The sequence below is a fragment of the Canis lupus genome, chromosome 19 (assembly GCF_048164855.1).
Source record: "Canis lupus baileyi chromosome 19, mCanLup2.hap1, whole genome shotgun sequence".
NCBI classification, from domain to species: Eukaryota; Metazoa; Chordata; class Mammalia; order Carnivora; family Canidae; genus Canis; species Canis lupus.
Genome location: NC_132856.1, coordinates 8,229,263 through 8,249,009, shown reverse-complemented (window position 1 = coordinate 8,249,009; position 19,747 = coordinate 8,229,263). Strand labels below are relative to the sequence as shown.

The following is a 19,747-nucleotide window of genomic DNA, read 5'->3' as shown; positions in this document are numbered from 1 at the left end:
AAAAAAAAAAAAAAGAATTCTCAGGTTGGGATCCCTGGGTGGCGCAGCGGTTTGGCGCCTGCCTTTGGCTCAGGGCGCGATCCTGGAGACCCGGGATCGAATCCCACGTCGGGCTCCCAGTGCATGGAGCCTGCTTCTCTCTCTGCCTGTGTCTCTGCCTCTCTCTCTCTCTCTGTGACTATCGTAAATAAATAAATAAAATTAAAAAAAAAAAAAGAATTCTCAGGTTAAATAATAAGCAAATCACTAGAAAAAAAACTTAACTATTATCACGTGTTCTTCTTATTTAAAGTGTAGGTACCAAAAAAATGGAAGAAGTGTTTTAGTTACAAGAAATCAGAAGCAGAGGCTAATCCATGATCCATTCTCTTGTGTTCCAGGGAAGGGCTGGTAAGGAACCCCTCAGGCATGCCAGAAACTTTTTAGGAACAAGACTAAACCTGTCTTGTTAATTCAGGTGAATCCTTTGAAGCTAGAAAGGTAAATAGGTATCTGTCCCCAGAGTCAATTCTGACTGACCAGAAAGTCAGGTGGGGAAAAATAAAGCAAGATTTCAACAATTAAGCTCATCCTCCTTCCCAACCTCCCCCAGCTCTGGGAACGGCACTACTGTCCACCACTTCCTAAGCTAGAGACCTGGGAGTTATCTTTGACTCCTCTCTCTCCTTCACTTTCCATATCCCTTCAACCATCTGGAACAGGTAACTTGCCCTCTAAATATTACATGCATCCCTTCTCTCTGCCTATACTGCAATGACTTGAGTTCAGGCTACCTAACTTCCCCTGACTGGCTGCAACCATAACTAATCAGTTTCCTGTGCAATCATGTTATCTCCCTTCCATCTGTTCTCTACTCTCTAGCCATTGAGGTCTTTCTACAATCTTTCAGTGGTTTCCCTCCACCCTCAAAATAAACTCTGAATTCCTCCGCCTGGCTTTTCAGGCCCCCCTTTGCTGGTTCCTGCTTAAATCTCAGACTTATCACTAAATTCCTCCATCTCTCTTCTATTCCCATACCAGAAAACTCAGGTTAATAACGCGAAGGCTGCTGGTGATCAGAAGACAGTTTGCTTAGCTGGTCTTCTGTGACCAGTTTGAGATGTGATGCCATCTGCTGCTACCATGAAAAGAAGAGCAGGCAAGTATCAGGAGACTAGATGGCTGTTGACTTCTCCTGAACTTCTGGTGAGTTGGGCTAAAAGGGGAAAATGGTGTTTGGCTTTGGAGGCATTTCTGTACTCACCTTAGAATATGGGTGTTATCTGATGATGAGGGGATTTCAAGGGAACTAATGAAGAGAGTGTGGACCATATGAGAACAGGCAACTATGTTATTCAACACAGTTTATTAGAAAAGGTGATCCTCTGGGTTGGTTATAGATGCCTGGCCTCTATCTTTTCTAGGACTACAGTGATATTTAGATCTAGACTTGCCCAAGTTTATAAAACATCCACTAGGTACATACTGAATACTCTCAGAACACATAGCAAGCTGGGTATTACCATCCTCTCCATTTCAAGGAAGAAGAGCTAATTAACATGCTAAGTTACAGAGTGAAGAAATGAGTGGCTACAAATCAAGTCCAGGTCTTTTGACCCCAGGCTTAGCTCCTCAGTTAGCTATCTTTCTGAACTACACTGTACTTGTGTATAAAAGGTATTCACAGGGCGTCCCTGGGTGGCTCAGCAGTTTAGTGCCTGCCTTCGGCCCAGGGCGCGATTTGGAGTCCCAGGATTGAGTCCCACATCGGTCTCCCTGCATGGAGCCTGCTTCTCCCTCTGCCTGTGTCTCTGCCTCTCTTTCTCTGTGTCTCTCATGAATAAAGTCTTTAAAAATATATATATTCACTAGCTAAGGGGGAAGGCTGAACCTTCCTTTTTACCCCCACTGAGTGGGACCATTCAAAAGGGGAGGGGTGAGAACGGCTATTAAGGAATCCAAACTCCATCAAATACACACGTGTTTCCACCCTGCAGGTGATGCATCAGTGAGCTGAAAACCTGAACACAGGTGGAACTTGGAGGGTTTTGCCTTAGCAAAGCAAGCAGAACAGCAACAGGTCCTCTCTGTGACCATGAGAGGACTTCTAAAGAACAATGTGCAAAAGCACAGAGGTTCTGAAACTTGCTCTCAAGTCAGAGGGCAGAGAAACAGTAAACCAGCCACTCAGGGCCTTTCGTTGCTAGTTTACTCCGACTGGAGACCTGGTTAATGGGTAGGCGAATGCCATCTGAATATGACAGTGCAAAGAGGTCTATTCTAAAGAGGGGTCCAGAAACTTTTAGGTAATGACACCAAAAAGACAAAAAGTCCAGGCAGTGCTAAGTGATTTTATTCATCACAAGATGTTATTTACACAACCTGGTGAGGCAGGTATAATTATCTCTATGAAATTAAAACTGAGAAAAATTAGGTAACTTGCCCAAGTCACAGTAGTTAAGTTAGAATATGAGCCCCAGTCTCTTGGCCTTTGGCTTGGGCCACCTTCACTGTGGGTTCACAAGCACCATAAAACCAGAGGAGCCAGAGCATAAGGTAGGTAAACCCACAGACTTTGAAGGGATGCCCATCACTTTCCACAGTTTCTGCACCTGCAGAACAGGCTGCATACATTCTGCTACTCTGGCCTTCCAAGATCCAATAAGGCATATTTAGGAAGGAGAGGGAAGCAGGCAGTGAGCAGGCACAGAAACCAGCACTGGGCATTAGGACAGCCACAGGAAAACTGGGCTGTGGCTTCTGTGTCACCCACTGCCCTCTGCTGGCCACTGGAAAGAATGGGTGGAAAGAGGACCAAAGATTCATTTCAGGTTGAAGTGCCAAGAGGAGACAATGATGGATTTTTAAAAACGTCTTATTTGAGAAAAGCTCAAACTTATAAAGAAGTGTAGAATATGTCTCATGTTTCTTTACTCAGCTTCAACAATAAATCAACTCCTGGCCAATCTTATGTCATCTACTCCTAACCTCCCTCCCTCTACCATGTTTTTTTTAAAAAATTCATTCATTCATTCATTCATTCATTCATTCATTCATTCATTTTTAAGATTTTATTTATTTATCCATGAGAGACACACACACACACACACACACTGAGGCAGAGACACAGGCAGAGGGAGAAGCAGGCTCCACGCAGGGAGCCCGACTCGGGACCCAACCCTGGGGCCTTCAGGATCAGGCGCTGGGCTGAAGGTGGCGCTAAACCGCTGAGCTACCGGGGCTGCTCCATGTTTATTTTCTTTTTTTCAAGATTGTATTTATTTATTCATGAGAGACACAGGGAGAGAGAGGCAGGGACACAGGCAGAGGGAGAAGCAGGCTCCATGCAGGAAGCCTGATGTGGGACCCAGTACTGGGACTCCAGGATCACGCCCTGGGCTGAAAGCAGATGCCCAACTCCTGAGCCACCCAGGCACCCCCACATTTCTATTTACACATCTGTCTCCCCTTCTAGATTATGAACTCCTTGAAGGCAGTATGGTGTTGTGTTCACTTTTGCATCCTGGCATGGCTAGCACATTGAGGCTCAGTAGATGGTCACATGAAGAAAGACCCAACTGTCAAAGTCCATCACTTGACAATATCAAGTGTTGGAGACAATGGGGGGAAAAGAGAACTCTTGTTTCCTACTAGTAGGATTTAAATTGATAAAATCACTTTGGAGGGCAATGTGGCAATATCCAAAGATACGTTCAAATGCTTAGGCCCATAAAACGAGATCAGGATATTTTAAATTAAAAAAAAAAAAGTACATTGAGGAGCACCTGGATGAATCAATTGGTTAGGTATCCAACTGCTGATTTTAGCTCAGATCATGATCTCAGGGTCCTGAGATTGAGCCCTGTGTAGGGTTCTGCACTCAGCGGGGAGTCTGCCTGAGATTCTCTCCCTCTCCCTCTGCCTCTGCCCTTCTCCCTGCTTATGTGCACACACGAGCTCTCTTTTTAAAATAAATTTTAAAATCTTCAAATAAATAAATAAAAATGTACATTCAGAGAACAAACGAACAAAAAAAGAAAACAGAAAGAGCTCTTGGAAATTAAAAATACAATAGCAGAAATAAAAAAACTCAATAGAGGGCAGCCTGGGTGGCTCAGTGGTTTAGTGTCGCCTTCAAGCCAGGGCGTGATCCTGGAGACCCAGGATCCAGTTCCGCATCGGGTTTCCTGCATGGAGCCTGTTTCTCCCTCTGCCTCTCTCTCTCTGGGTTTCTCGTGAATAAATAAATAAAAATCTTAAAAAAAAAAAAAAAAAAACCCTCAATAGATGAGTTGGAAGCTAAAGTTGAGAAAATCTCTCTGAAAGAGCAAAAAGACAAAGAGATAAAAAATAGAGGACAAAAGAAAGAAAACCAAAGGGCTCTTTGAGGAGGTCCAAAATCTGAAAAAAAAGGAGTTCCAGAAAGACAAGAAAGAAAATAGATGGGAAGAAGGTAAAGAAATAAAGGAAAAATTTCTTATATTCTTATTTTCTGAGTTTCCAAAATGAAAGGATAGTGAGTACCCAGGAAAGTAGATAAAAACGATTTATTATCAAAGCGCATCACTGAGAAATGTCAGAGCCATGGGGGCAAGGGAAGACCCAACTGGTTTCCAGAAAGAACATATACCACAAAAGACTGAGAATCAGAATGGCTTTGGACCTCAACAGCAATTCTCAAATGAGAAGATAATGATAATAATGATAATGATATCGAAATTCTTAAAAAGATGATTTCTAATCCATCTCCAGCCTAAGTGTTGATTATATGTGAGGGTAAGCTAAAGATATTTCTAGTTATACACAGTCTCCTGATTTGCCTCCTTGCATCCTTTCTCAGAAAAGTACTGGAGGCATGCTTCACCAATATGAATGTACACCATGAAAGTAAGAGACACAAGAGACGGGAAACAGGGGATCCCTCCCATGAGACAGGGGAAGACTATCTCCGTGGGAAAAGAAAGTTGTGCCAGGAAAGAAAAGTGTATGATGTGGCTCACCTGTGAATCACAGTAACAGAGTCATACACCATAAACTCTGACAAGTGGCTTCACCAAAGCTATACAGCAACTACATGAGGACCGAGGGATGGGAGAGGTGAGCTTGTGTGTGACAGGGCGGATACAAGAGCTGAAGTCTAATCTCCCAGAGTGAGAAGTCCACAGCTGATGCCGACAACTGGAAAGGAGAGGAGCAGCAGGATATGCCTACTACTTAGACCCTTGCAGTGGGAATAAAACCAACCCACTAGAGGGATTAGCAACATCTGTCTCTGGAGAGGGGAAATGGCAGGGAAGGGCAAGGTACTGCTGCTTCTGCAACATCATGCATATGTGACTTCCATAAATCCTAAAACAAGGGGACAACGTGCACACAGGAGTTATTCAGAAGACTGAAAGGGGTAGTAAGACTTCCAACAGTACCTCACATGTTTGGATTGGTTTAGACCAGATGACAGTGCTATTTTGCCCGTCTGTATGCCACTGCTATGTCCTAGTTCATGACCATCAAAATTCAGCACTTCAGAGGTACTTGCAGGATACAGATAAAGCTTTATATCTGAATCAGGAGTGCTGAGGCCACTCCATCCAGTAGATATATTAAGCCTGGATTTTTGAAAAGGAAATTATTTTACTTTGCAAATAACTGATGTCTCTAAGAGGACATTATTAGGTGTTGGTTCAGAGGTTCTTCCCTGCCTTGTCTGAGAGCTCTCATAATCCAGAGCTCCAGAACTGGTCCTAGCTGACAAATAGAGGAGATAAATGTAGCAAATGGTGATATGAGCTTTATGTAGAGAATTGTACATTTGTGTAATAGGCCTTTTTATGCTTTATGTGTAGGTTTTTACCTGTAACCTTTATTACACTGTGAATTAAATGTAACTTTTGTGAAAAAAAGCATGGACTTTCAAAAGTTCTTACCAGCAGTGAAAATGCCTTTGGTGCTCTGTTTCATACTAGAAGGTCTCACAATTGCTGAAAGCCCTGTGAAAAGAAAATCAACAAGGATGCCAAAAAAAAAAAAAAAAAAAAAAAAAAAGCCAAATGTTAGTCATCTTAACATTTTTAAAATCTAAAATTAAATATTCTTTCCAGTTATCCAATAAAACCAGCACATCCATCTCTGCCCTGATGTTGCAGAATGACAGTGGAAGGGGTATCATGATTGAGGACCAGGAGACCAGAGTTGCCAGGCATGTCAGCAACCAGCTGTGTGAGTTCAGGCAAATGCGTGGTCCTCCCTCACCTTAATTAAAATATGGGGTGGATTAGGTCACCCTCAAAGGTCATTTAATGACTTTAAATCTGCTTAAGGGTGCTAGTTCTCAACCCCAAACCCACTGGTTCTGCCTGGGAGAAAAACTTACATTTTAAAAACATATATGTGACTCCTCAGGGAAGAGCAATAGCATAGTCCTTCACCCTCTCACAAAGGCAGCAGAGATCATATGGTGACCAGAATCATGTTAAAATGAAAACAAACAGCATGCCTCCTCATTTATCTTCAGAATAGGTACCTGGCAATCTAAATGTATGCTCTGACAGCCTGGGGCAGGTGCCTGGGAGACTGTGTCATTGGCAAGTGCATCTAGGGCAGTAGCTTGCATCCCTGAGGAGCTCAAGAAATATTTACTCAATAACACAGGAGAACGTGCTCATCTGGAGAAGGGAGTCATTTTCAATCATGATTATTTCTTTACTGACAGCCTTGTAAATTATCTTTAACGCCTCAAAGAGAAGTGGGTCTCTGAAGATAAGATTTTTGGGTAAACACTGGGAAGGCCCTGGGCCATGTAAGAGGGAGCTGACTGAACCCACTATGAGACACATCGAACAGGAGTCGGCTGATGAAAGCTGTGTTCCTGATGTTATAAAAGCACTAAAAATGTCACTAGCCTCCTTCCTTCTCAGACCACCATGAAGAACACAGAGGAGTCTTTGGAATAACTTCTAGAAGTTATGGTCTTGGAACCAAAACAAACATTGTTTCCCCCTTTGACAGTGATTTAGGACCAAGGAATCTGAAAACAGAAGTACTCTCACCGCGGTACTTCAAACAAATGACAATTTAGATTTGGAAAAAACCCAGGTTGTTAGTGCTTTCTTCTTCCCTGAGACAATCTGTCTCTCGATCTCACTAGGCACGAAAGAATAAAGAATACAGCTCAGTCACAAAGTCTGCTTTTAACCCATGGCCAGCACTTCCTTAACGTCAAATTCATAAACATACCTAGTCTCACCACTTCTCCACAGTCGGGATCATGAGCAACTTGTAATAAAGTTTCTTCCACATCTCTGTTTTTTCCAGGAGGGTCCATAATATGATTTATTTGTCGCTGTAAGGTTTTGGGCAATGTCATTAGCTGAGTGAATTGTCCTTCTGGGCTTTTATCTATCTAAGGGGGAAAAAAAGAAAGATGATATCTATGGGAAGTTCTTTGAATTCTATAAAGATTCAAAGTCATGGCTTCTCTTTCAAGTCACACAGACATGCACGAACCCATCCCCCAGAATGGGGAGCATGCTAAGGAAACTTGCTCCTTTCTGAAACTGAATGCACAAGAGTTCAGATTCTAAGGTCCTTCAGAAAGGCCAACACTTTTCCTGTGATATTATCCTTTTACAACGAGAAAAGAGTAGAGGCCCTTTTCAAGCATCCATTTCTGACTCTCAGTTTTAAAATTTCTTTTTCTTAAATCCAGCGGTAAAGGAAGGAAGGCTGCCGCTAACACTCACTGAGGCTCAGCAAATCCAGACACTCAGACTCTCTCTCTCCCACTGTAAACACAGGGGCACTGAGTGACACAGCCATGGTCATATAGCAGTTGGAGAGAGAGGCGTCCAACCTCGGGTCTCCTGCCTTCTAGGCCTTTTACTCACCATGCTGTATTTCATAAACTGTAGGAATAAACTGATGACAGGACTAAGCTTATTGGCTTTTAATCTCCTGGTACATAGTAGGTAGTCAAAAAACACTAGTTGAGTAAGGAAATGAATAACTGCATCAATAAAGCTTAGTTGTCATTATTTCTTAAGTAGGGTTAAATTACACCAGTGGTTTCTGTGCCCCACATATTCTAGATACATCAAGTTGAAAGAGAAACACAGAAATAAAACACACAAACTATGCATCAGACTTTACTCTGAATCCAAAGTTAGTCACAGAGCCAAGGCCACACCTAGCTTCTCTAACTTCTAGTCTAATATACTTTACTTCACAGAACTAAGTTTTTACAAAATCACATAAACATTGACTGCCTGCCAAGGTAAGAACCAGTAACACTGGCCTCAACGGCTCATCTCATCATTTGTCAGGCAAGAAATCTGTCCTATATTTTTTCAACAAATGTTTAGGTTTTAACTTTGACTAAGACAACAGTAAGAAAAAAATTTGACAAATAAATGTATTAAATTTTAGATTCAGATTTTCCAGATATGATTTTTTATTAACACTTAGAATTCACTCATTCTACCACTCTTTTTTTCATTCAACAAGTACTCATTGAGTACTAATGTCTGGATTTCCTAGTCTTCTATTAAATTTATGCAAACAAGAACAAAGGACTATTATATAGTGGCTCCAGTAGAAGTAAAGGGGTTTTTTAACCTGAATATTTCATATTTATCATTAAAAGGATTCTAAATTCACAGGATTTGAACTCTACTTAGCTTTGCTTCACTAAATGACAAAAAATGTGGATATTACTATAAAATATATTAGAAATAACATTTATAGACTCATATTTTGGGGTTAAGATTGAGCAAGGCTTTATCTATGAAGCTTTCAGGAATTTTAGAGATGTCAAAATGGCTTTTTAAGTTTGTTTATTTATTTATTTATTTATTTATTTAGCTGCTTCTTTCTTTATTGGACACTTTGTAGATGTCACGCAGGTCTAAAAGTTACACTGTTAAATAATTATTTAAAAACTGACCAGGAAAAAACAAAACAAAACAAAACAAAACCGACCAGGACTAAAGCCCTGGTCCAGAGCTCCAAACCAGAAGCAGAAAGGAATGGGGGCAGTGGGCTGGGGGTATTCCTGCAACATCACCAAAACCCAGACAAGGACCCTAAGTTCTTTCACAGGCCAACCCAGGATGTGGGCCCTTGGGCTAACCCTCAGGTGCCTCTGGCTGCATCACTCTCAGGTCAGTAACCAGCAAGGTGCTGGCAGAACAGCCAGCTGAGTCCAGACATGGACAAAAGTAACTGGAAGGACAGGAGATGGACAGGTACTGTCCAGCTGTAGATAAGGATTAAAAAACATATTTGCCACTGCTTTCTCTTGAGGAAAATAATGCACTGGAATTTTTGCTTGAAAGACAAAATATTAGGTGACATGTTCAAATAAATTGTTAAATTCTGGGTAATTCTTCTTACTCTTTGATTCTCATTAAAACATGGAAGTGAAAGCATTCAGTTAAATCATGAGAGTCAAACTGCATTTTGAAAGCCAGTACAGAAAAGACCATATAGTGTATTGTTGCATTTATATGAAGTGTCCAGAAGAGACAAATCCAGAGGCAGAAAACAGATTAGTGGTTGCTTGTGGGGAGGGGAAGCTAGGGACTGTTAATGGATGTGGGATTTCTTTTTGGAGTGACAGAAATGTTGTGAAATTAGATTGTAGTGATAGTTGAACAACTCTGTGAATACACTGAAAACCACTGATTTTTATGGTATGTGAATTATAGCTCAATAAAGCTGATGTTTTAAAAAAGCAGATGTGGGCATATGATACTGGATTCTGTGTTGTACCACTGTCATTTCACTAGCTGCTGGGAAAATTGGCTGAATCCCACTCTTAGAGTCCTTCCCCAGACTTGTCTTCAGCCAAAGGGAGCTGCCTGGATCCAATGACTGGACACTGCAGGAGTACAAAGGCCTGGCCTTTTTTCCCCAAGTGGGGACAACTAGGAAGGCCCATTTAATTCCACAGTGCTACTGCAGGATTAGATGAGGGATTGTTTCAAATCCACTCAATCCCGATGCTATGCAATAGGTACCAGGATCGGTCCAAAGAGTATACTCTATGATGGCATTTTAGAGCTGTCTTACTATGGAAGGCCAAGTAGAAGACTCTGAAGCTGCCACTTTGCCTCTTATCCAAGACAGTGATTAAAAACAAAATCAAACAACACCACACCTCAGGAGGAAATACAGAGATTAGTGCTATCTGTAAACCTAAAGGATGCAGGGGTATGATGTTTAATTTTGTGTCACTTGGCTAGGCTATAGTGATCAGTTGCTTGGTCAAATATTAGTCCAGATGTTATTATAAGAGTATTTTTTAAAATATTTATTTATTCATAGAGACACACACAGAGAGAGATAGACACAGGCAGAGGGAGAAGAAGGCCCAATGCAGGGAGCCCGACATAGGACTGGATCTCGGCTCTCCAGGATCACGCCCTGGGCTGCAGGCGGCACTAAACCCGCTGTGCCACCCCGGCCGCCCTATAAGAGTTTTTTTTTTTTTTTCTATAAGAGTATTTTTAGGGATCCCTGGGTGGCACAGCGGTTTAGCGCCTGCCTTTGGCCCAGGGCACGATCCTGGGGACCCGGGATCGAGTCCCATGTAGGGCTCCCGGTGCATGGAGCCTGCTTCTCCCTCTGCCTGTGTCTCTGCCTCTCTCTCTCTTTCTGTGTGACTATCATAAATAAATGAAAAAAAAAATTAAGAGTATTTTTAAAGATATAATTAACATTTAAGTCAGTAGACTCTGAGTAAAGCAGATTACCCTCTATAATGTAGGTGAGCATCATCTAATCAGTTGAAGGCCTTAAGAAAAATGACTAAAGTCTCTGAGGAAGAAGGTGTTCTGCCTCCAGATTGCCCTCAGACTTAAAACTATGACATACTCTTCCCTTGGTCTCCAGGTGTGCTGCTGGTATGCTCTGCAAATTTCAAACTCTTCAGCCTCTATGATTTAATTCCTTAAAATAACTCTCTCTTTTTTTTAAAGATTTTATTTAATTTATTCATGAGAGACACAGAGAGAGAGAGAGAGAGAGAGAGAGAGAGAGAGAGGCAGAGACACAGGCAGAGGAGAAGCAGGCTCCATGCAGGAAGCCCGACGTGGGACTCGATCCTGGGTCTCCAGGATCACACCCTGGGCTGCAGGCGGCGCTAAACCGCTGCGCCACCGGGGCTGCCCAAAATAACCCTCTATAAATCTTACTGGCTCTGTTTCTTCGGAGAACCCTAATATGAAGACTAATTGTCTCCATCATATTTCCATTAAGTCTGGCCCTCACAAAATCCAAATGGGTTCTGGAAGATTATACCAAAACTCAATCAAGTAGAAGTCCCAGTGATGTCTGCTCTGCCAGATATAGTAAATCTGCTAGAGCAAGACACAGAACTGCAGGTATCTGGATGAGGCCAAGACCTGGGGAATGCATTCTTTTCCATCTTTATTAGGAAGGAGGATCAAAAGCAGCTTGCATTCATGAGACAGACAATAGTATATCTTATGGTTTGCCTCAGGGATATGTTAACTCTCCTATCCTTTGTCATAAGATATCCCAACGAAACTAGACTATTTGGACATTCTGTATAATCTCAGGCTGATCCACTACATCAATGGTATGTTATTACTGTTACCTGGGAAATAATAAGGGGCAAGTACATTGGAGTCCCTGGTAGATAAATGTACTCCAGGGGGTAGAAGATAAACCCTATGAAGTTACAGGAGTCTACTACCTCAGTGAAGTGTTTAGGAGTCAAGTGGTCTGGAGCATGCTGGGACATCCCTCTAAAGTAAAGATCAAATTTTTGGATCTGATACCTCTCACTGCTAAGAATGAAGCATGATGCTTGGTAAGCCTCTTCAGGTTTTGGAGGCAGCATATTTCACACTTTGGCATAATGTTCAGACTTAATTACCAAGTGATATGAAAGGATGCCAGGTTTGTGAGGCTCAGAGCAGAAAAGAGGTCTCTTAACAGATTCAGGCAGCAGTGCAAGCAGCCCCCACTTGGGGCACAGAACCCTATAAACTCTATAGTACTAATGAGATCTTTGGTATCAAAAGAAGCCACAGGAAGCTTGTGGTAGGCTCCCAGTAGGACAATCACAATGTAAACTACTAGGGTTCTGGACCAAGGCCATGCCATCTATGATAAAGAACAATATATCATTTGAAATCAGCTCCTAGATATGAGACCCTGGTAGAGATGGAGCTTCTAACTATGGGTCATCATCAAAAGACCATGTGTCAAGAACTGCCATCATGAGTGGAGATCTATCCTATTCATCAGATCTTAAGGCCAGGCAGGCTCAACAGTAATCTACTGTAAGATGGGAGAGGTCCACTAGCATTTGACATGAGTAAGGCCAGAAGGCACAAGTAAGCTGCACAAAGGGAAACATAGGGCCCCATAATATCCACTCTGCACTGTTGTACCAGTGTATACCACCCTATTTCTTCACTGGTTCATGCATATGACTACATGGAAGGTCTCTTGTGATTGGCTTTTGGAGGATAAAGGATGAGCTTGCTGCATGGATGATTTGGCTTAGTACGTACTAGCTGAAAATGATACATTACAGCTTCATCCATGGATAGGCCTGAAAGACATTAAGGAAGGGAAATCCTCCCAAATGGGTATGCTTCAGATAGTGCACATGGTCACCCACTTTACATGGAGAATGTAGCCCCAGGTAAGAACACACACAGACCCATGGGTATGAAGCATGGTTTGCAGGTTGAGTGGGCCCAAAAGGAAAAAGACTGGAAGACTGAAGACAAAAAACTAGGGAGAAGAGGTATGTGGATGGACTTATGGGAGGAGCCCACTAAGCATGAAGAACTTTGTATTTTGGTACAAAGAGAGGATTCTTCACATAAGAATCAACAATAACCAAAAGAACAATTCAGCGAGTTGATTAAATAGCCTGACATTCCAGTGCAGGGACAATGGTTCATAAAGGAGTAGCCATGATGGCAGGAATAGAGGCTTTGCCTAGGCAAGGCTGACTTAGCTACTGCTGCTGTTAGTCTATCCTGACAGCAACAGAAGCCAAAGCTAAAATCCTGATAACAGGACCATCTCCTGAGACTAACCAGTCACTTGGTGGAAGTTGACTACATTGGACTCCTTCCACACCTGGGGCAGTAATTAATCTTAATTGGAAGTAACACATATTCTGAGTATGGGTTTGCCTTTCCTACCCACAGGACCTAGCCAGTACCATTACAGGGCTTACAAACGCACACTTCACCATTGTGGTTGTACCATGTAACATTACACATGGAACCCATTGTAGAACAAAAGAGGTACAGAGGTATGGCGATGGGCATAGGACCATGGCTCCACTTTTCCTACCATACACTGCACCAAAGCTGCCAGACTGATAGAGCAGTTCTCAAAAAGGGGAAATTTGGGGCCCACAGAGCAAAGAATTATCCAGCCTAACATGCCAACAGTACCCTCATTAAAAAATCCTGTTAGGGGATCCCTGGGTGGCGCAGCGGTTTGGCGCCTGCCTTTGGCCCAGGGCGCGATCCTGGAGACCCGGGATCGAATCCCACGTCGGGCTCCCGGTGCATGGAGCCTGCTTCTCCCTCTGCCTGTGTGTCTGCCTCTCTCTCTCTCTCTCTATGACTATCATAAAAAAAAAAAAAAATCCTGTTAGAGCAATGAGGAACAGCTGAACCAGCAGCTTGGAGATGATACCCTGTGAGAATGGGGTGCCGTACACATCCTACACTAATGCCTGTTATACAGTACCACGTTCCCAACTGATGGAACACATAGATCTGGGAACCAAGGTGTGAAAGAAGTAGGTCTGCTTCCCATCATTCCCAGTGACCCACTCAGGAAATGTGTGTTTCCCATCCCTACAACTTTAAGACTTTAAACTTAACGCTATGATTGCTACCTCCTCTATTCAGATTCAGACATGGAAAGGAGTCACCATAGTGGCAGAAGTAACTGATCCTGATCATCAGGGGTAGGGCTGCTGGTACACATCTCTCAGTACCCCTTGCTCTGTTTAGATAGTAAAGGGAAAGGCAGCAACCCTACCCTGAAATGGGCAGGGTGACCAGGTCTCAGATGCCTCAGGGATGAGGGTCTGGGCTACCTCGTCTAGCCCAGCACAAGTACTAGATGAGGGTGAAGGGAGTTTGGAATGGGTAGTACAGGAAGGAGCAGGTGGGTGTCAGTTATAGCCTCAGCAGCGCTAGGAACTGTAGCTCAGTCCACTAACCTTCCTCTCCTCTCCTCTCCTCTCCCTTCTCCTCTCCCTTCTCCTCTCCCCTCTCCTCTCCCCTCTCCTCTCCCCTCTCCTCTCCCCTCTCCTTTTTCCTCTCCTCTCTTCTCCCTCTCCTCTCCTTCCTTCCTTCCTCCCTTCCCTCTTTCTTTCTTTCTTTCTTTTTTTCTTTCTTTCTTTCTTTCTTTCTTTCTTTCTTTCTTTCTCTCTTTTTCTTTCTTCTTTCTTTCTTTTTCTTCTTTCTCTTTTTCTTTCTTTCTTTCTTTCTTTCTTTCTTTCTTTCTTTCTTTCTTCTTTCTTTCTTTCTTTTTCTTTCATTCTTTCTTTCTCTTTCCTTCCTTTCTTCCTTTCTTCTTTCCCTTCCCTTCTCTCTTTCTTTCTTTCTTTCTTTCTTTCTTTCTTTCTTTCTTTCTTTCTTTCTTTCTTTCTCTTTCTCTCTCTCTCTCTCCTTCCTTCCTTTTCTTTTCTTTTCTTTTCTTTTCTTTTTTCTTTTCTTTTCTTTTCTTTTTTTTCTTTCTCATGAGAGATGCAGAGAGAGAGAGGCAGAGACACAGGCAGAGGGAGAAGCAGACTCCATGCAGGGAGCCCGATGTGGGACTCGATCCTGGTACTCTGGGATCATGTGCTGAGTCAAAGGCAGACGTTCAACCTCTGAGCCACTCAGGGGTCCCCACTAACCTTACTTTTCCCCAGGATAAGAGATCAATTAGATTGTGCAGCCTTTCACAGGCCATAGTAAGGAATTTGGAAATGTTTATCTTCAGGGTCTAAAGAAAATTCCCAGCCCTTTCCCCTTGCTCAGTTTTCTGAAAGTTGGCAGCTAGGCATATTATACTTCCTGATCTGAAGCCAAGGAGCAGATGATGTCCCTTTGGAGAAATCTTACAGATACTGACATTAAAAGAAACAGAGACAATGTAGAGAGCAAGATAAAACTTCAAAAATTATAATAAAGACCACTAAAGGGATGAGAAAAGATATATATTTGGAAAACAGGAATAGGATGCTATAAGAAAAAAGGAACATTCAGAGGAAATTAAATATTTAATAGTAGTGCTAGAAGATCAGTTTAAGAGATTCTTCTGGAAAGAAGAACAAAAACCCCAAAGAAAGTAGAAGGAGGAAAGAGAAATAAAAAGGATCAAACAAGGAGGTCCAACAACCAGCTAACAGGAATTCCAGAAAGAATGAAGAAAATGGATATGAAGAAATTATTATAGAAATAACAAAACTTCCTAGAATTGGAGGTCATGAGTATTCAGACTAGAAAGGCTCATAAAGTGCCAGAATAATAGTGAAAAACACATATACAAAGACAGACTACCATGAAATGTAAGACTGGAAAAAGATCCTAAGCATAGCATTGTCCAAGAGTTAAAAAGGTCATATCCAAAGGATAGGCAATCTGAATGTCATTAGACTTCTTAACACAACACTTATAAACTAGAAGAAGTAATGCTATGACTTAAAAAGTCTGAGGGAAAAATGCCAACCTAGAATGTGATATGTAGCCCAAACTATCAATCAGTGCAAGGATAGAAGGTTTAGATGTACATGGTCTCAAAAAATTTACCTTCCTTGCAACCTATGTTAGAGAGGTACTAAAAGGTATACTTCACCAAGATTAAAGGGCCACTAAGAAAAAAAAAAGAAGATAGAAGATGCAGAAAACCAAAACCTAACAAAGGAGAGAGGCGGAAAGAACCGGCAGGGTGATAATGAAAAGATGCTCTAGGAGAACAGCCACTCAGCAAGCCTAGAAAATAGCCCATCCAGAAAGAACAGGGCACACAGAGCTCCAGGAAGAAATGTCCCCAAGAAAAACAAGAAACAGAAAACACCTGATGTATTTGTCTATAATGGGGGAAGCTATACAGATTTGTAAGAGGGTATGAGTTAGTGACAGGTACAAAGAAAATCAAGCAGATGAAGAAAATGAGACAATTATTAACTCCAAGAAAAACAAATCTGTATAGGAAAGGAAATTTCATAGTAGCATATCTCAGCAATGAAGAAAAGGTAAGTTTCATAATAATGTAAATATTGAACATTAACCCAACCAAAAATGAAATAACCGTATGTGGAGCAAGAGGGATTGAGGCAGGAAGAGGGTGTGTGCACATGTGCACAAGTGTGTGCTTATTAATGGAAATGACAGAGGAGAGTAAAACAATACTCATCCTCCAGACATGGATAACAAAAATAAAGTATAAAATAAAAAAAAATCAAGAAATAACAGTCAAATCATATTGTTTAGAAACCCGGAGGTAAGCATAGGACCCACTAACAAGATGAAAGCAGTGGGCTCCAGGAAGCAGCATGGAGAACCCAGAAGGTGGCCAGTAGGGAACTGCTACTTTCTGTTATAAACCGTGAGGTCCCATTTGGTTTTTAAACCATGTGCACAGGGATCCCTGGGTGGCTCAGCGGTTTGGCGCCTGCCTTTGGCCCAGGGCGTGATCCTAGAGTCCCGGGATCAAGTCCCACATTGGGCTCCCTGCATGGAGCCTGCTTCTCCCTCTGCCTGTGTCTCTGCCTCTCTCTCTCTCTCCCCATGTCTTTCATGAATAAATAAAATCTTAAAAATAAAATAAACCATGTGCACACATTACCTCGAGAAAAGTAAAAAATTCTTGCAAAATTTGTTCAACTGAGTGGAGGGTATTCTGGGCATTTCATATTACTCTCATTTTTTTTGTTTAAAGTAATTCCTTTTTCTTTTTTTTTTGAAAGTTCCCTTTCAGTTCTAGAAATTACTTAATTCCATATTCAATATAATATTAGTTGCCCCTGTTATTTGGAAGAGGAAGAACATTAAAAAGGTAAAATACAGGGATGCCTGGGTGGCTCAGCAGTTAAGCCTCTGCCTTCGGCTCAGGGTGTGATCCTGGAGTCCTGGGATCGAGTCCCACATCGGGCTCCCTGTATGGAGCCTGCTTCTCTCTCTGCCTATGTCTCTGTCTCTCTCATGAATAAATTAACAAAATCTTAAAAAAAAAGTAAAACACAGTGTTCTTTACGCTAAAGATAAAAAAAAACCCCAACTCTCTGGTTTCTATAGTTTTATCTATTTTTTATTTTTAAAAAATATTTAATTTATTTATTTATGAGAGACAGAGAGAGAGAGAGAGGCAGAGACATAGGCAGAGGGAGAAGCAGGCTCCATGCAGGGAGTCCGATATCGGTGGAACTAGATCCCAGGACCCAGGGATCATGCCCTGAGCCAAAGGCAGACGCTCAACCACTGAGCCACCCAGGAGTTCCCAGTTTCTATAGTTTTTTAAAAAATCTTAAATCCAAATTATTTTCCTCAAAGGAAAAGTTCTTTAATATTTATTTTCAAATATTTAATAATATAAATTTTAAGATATCTAGAAAGAAAGTTTCATTTATCAAAAGGAAAACCAAGACATAATAAACATAAGTGAGGAGAAAAATAAACATCAGAGTATGTATAAGAGTCCATTTATATAAAACAAACCCAAATAAAAAAAGACCAAACTTGCTCATACATGTGTATATGTACAAATAAATACAAAAATGCATGCAAAAAGATCTAGGAGAATATATGCCAGACTGTCAGTAAATTTACATCTGGGGAGGCCAGCGGAATTGGAGATGAAGAAGGAAATCTGAGAATTTTTCACTTATTTTGATTGGTAGTATGCATAAGAAGAGTTTCAAATGCCAAAAAGGATGTACATGATGAAGACGGGTCCCTCTCCCACATTAGCCCCAGGTTCCCTTCCCCAAAGGCGGCTTCTTATTACTACTCTCTTATGTTACCATTTAGCATTATTCCAAATACACAGACGAGTATGTTTACATATGAAACTTACTTTTTAAACTGTAAAATGTTGTCACACTAGTCATACTACTCTAACCCTTACTTCTTTCTCTTAAAATCACTCTTGCCTTAGAAACAACATAAATTATTTCCCACATACGGTTTACCTCCAGTCTGCCTTGCTGGATTTTATACACCACTTGGGGATTGTCCTGCAGTATGTTGCCATACAGCTCACGAAAGTGGGCTATGTTGGGCTTCACAATATTCAACACTTTTGTCTTATCCTCTCCAAACACCATCCGAAAGTCGCCTGGTTAAAACAAATGGATAAACAAATTTTCCACTAAGAGTACACATCCTGACCTATAAACTATAGCCCCACATTCATCTGACGCTAGCTCAAGATGACTAGCATCCCACATTCAAAACATTTTATTTTCTTCTTTTTTTTTTTAAAGATTTTATTTTATTTATTCATGAAAGACACACACAGAGAGAGAGAGACAGAGACAGAGACAGAGATACAGGCAGAGGGAGAAGCAAACTCCACACAGGGAACCCGCCTGATGTGGGACTCGATTCCAGGACTCCAGGATCACACCCTGCGCCAAAGGCAGGCGCCAAACCGCTGAGCCACCCAGGGATCCCCAATTTTCCTCTTTAATTAAAACCATGAATACATTACCCAAGGAATGCAGGCACTTGGTTAGGGGGAAAACAGACCCTCTCAAGTCATAAAGCCCTTTAGGGGATCCTTGGGTGGCTCAGCGGTTTAGCGCCTGCCTTCGACCCAGGGTGTGATCCTGGAGTCCTGGGATCGGGTCCCGCATCAGGGTCCCTGCATGGAGCCTGCTTCTCCCTCTGCCTGTGTCTCTGCCTCTCTCTCTCTGTGTCTCTCATGAATAAATAAAATCTTAAAAAAGTCATAAAGCCTTTTATGCTAGTTAAAATGCAGTTACCTAGGTGCAAAATGTAATCATCGGAAGCTGATTTGTTTTTGTTTTTCCATCGCAGAAGCACCTGTACTTATAATTTTTTATTCTGTGAGCAAAACTGTCTGTGACCAATCACAGAGCTGCAGTGTCTCACCTTAGACATGTCTTTGCAAATGCTACTTGCTACTGTTTATTCAGCTTGAACCTCTTACTGCATTTGTGCAAGGGCTTCTGCGTACTTTATGAATATAAAGAACTTTACCATATTTGATAAGGGCAGGAGCAGTGAGTGTTAAGAGTCCTACCTCATAAGAAGAGGTTTACATTTAAGATTAACTTCTTGAAAGCAGATGTCTCTTTTTAAATTGCAAGTGGTGAGAAATAAGGAATGTTACATTTGCCTGTGGGATGAAATGAGCTGCAGAATAGTTCTGAAGAATAGAGGCACTTTTTTTTTGTTTTTAAGATTGAGAGAAAGTGAGAGAGCACAAGTGGAGGGGGAGGAGCAGAGGGAGAAGGAGAAGCAGACCCCCCCCAGCGAGCAGGGAGCCTGATATGGGAAGAGCCACTTCTGACACAAATTTGAAGTGCCCAAGCCTGCTTATGCCATTGGCAATTACCAGCAAGGTGTAGAGGGAAAAAGATGATGAAATGTAAAAACTTTGAGGGAATGCCTACTGGGCTAATGTGTGTTCAAAATAGGCTGGGTACATGTGAAGGCTTCTCAGGTGAAGCCTGGTGAAAGCACTCTGAGTGAAACCTTTGTTGGACAGGTAGAAAGTCCAGGAAAGTAGTTAGTTAGCAAGTGTTGGCAGG

At 41.8% G+C, this 19,747-nt stretch overlaps 1 protein-coding gene across 6 annotated transcripts in view; it reads right to left on the bottom strand.

The window, feature by feature from the left end:
* TAMM41 (TAM41 mitochondrial translocator assembly and maintenance homolog) overlaps positions 1–19,747 on the bottom strand; it is a 53,950-nt gene that overhangs the window by 5,158 nt on the left and 29,045 nt on the right. For 3 of the 6 annotated variants that reach the window (XM_072785096.1, XM_072785098.1, XM_072785094.1), the window contains 4 exons: positions 18,161–18,306; positions 7,213–7,378; positions 5,904–5,966; positions 63–178 (listed from right to left, as the gene is read on the bottom strand). In XM_072785096.1, coding sequence (XP_072641197.1) covers positions 63–178; positions 5,904–5,966; positions 7,213–7,378; positions 18,161–18,306 — 491 coding nt within the window. The remainder of the gene's footprint in view (positions 1–62; positions 179–5,903; positions 5,967–7,212; positions 7,379–18,160; positions 18,307–19,747) is intronic. The other 3 variants (XM_072785097.1, XM_072785095.1, XM_072785099.1) reach the window with 3 other exon arrangements.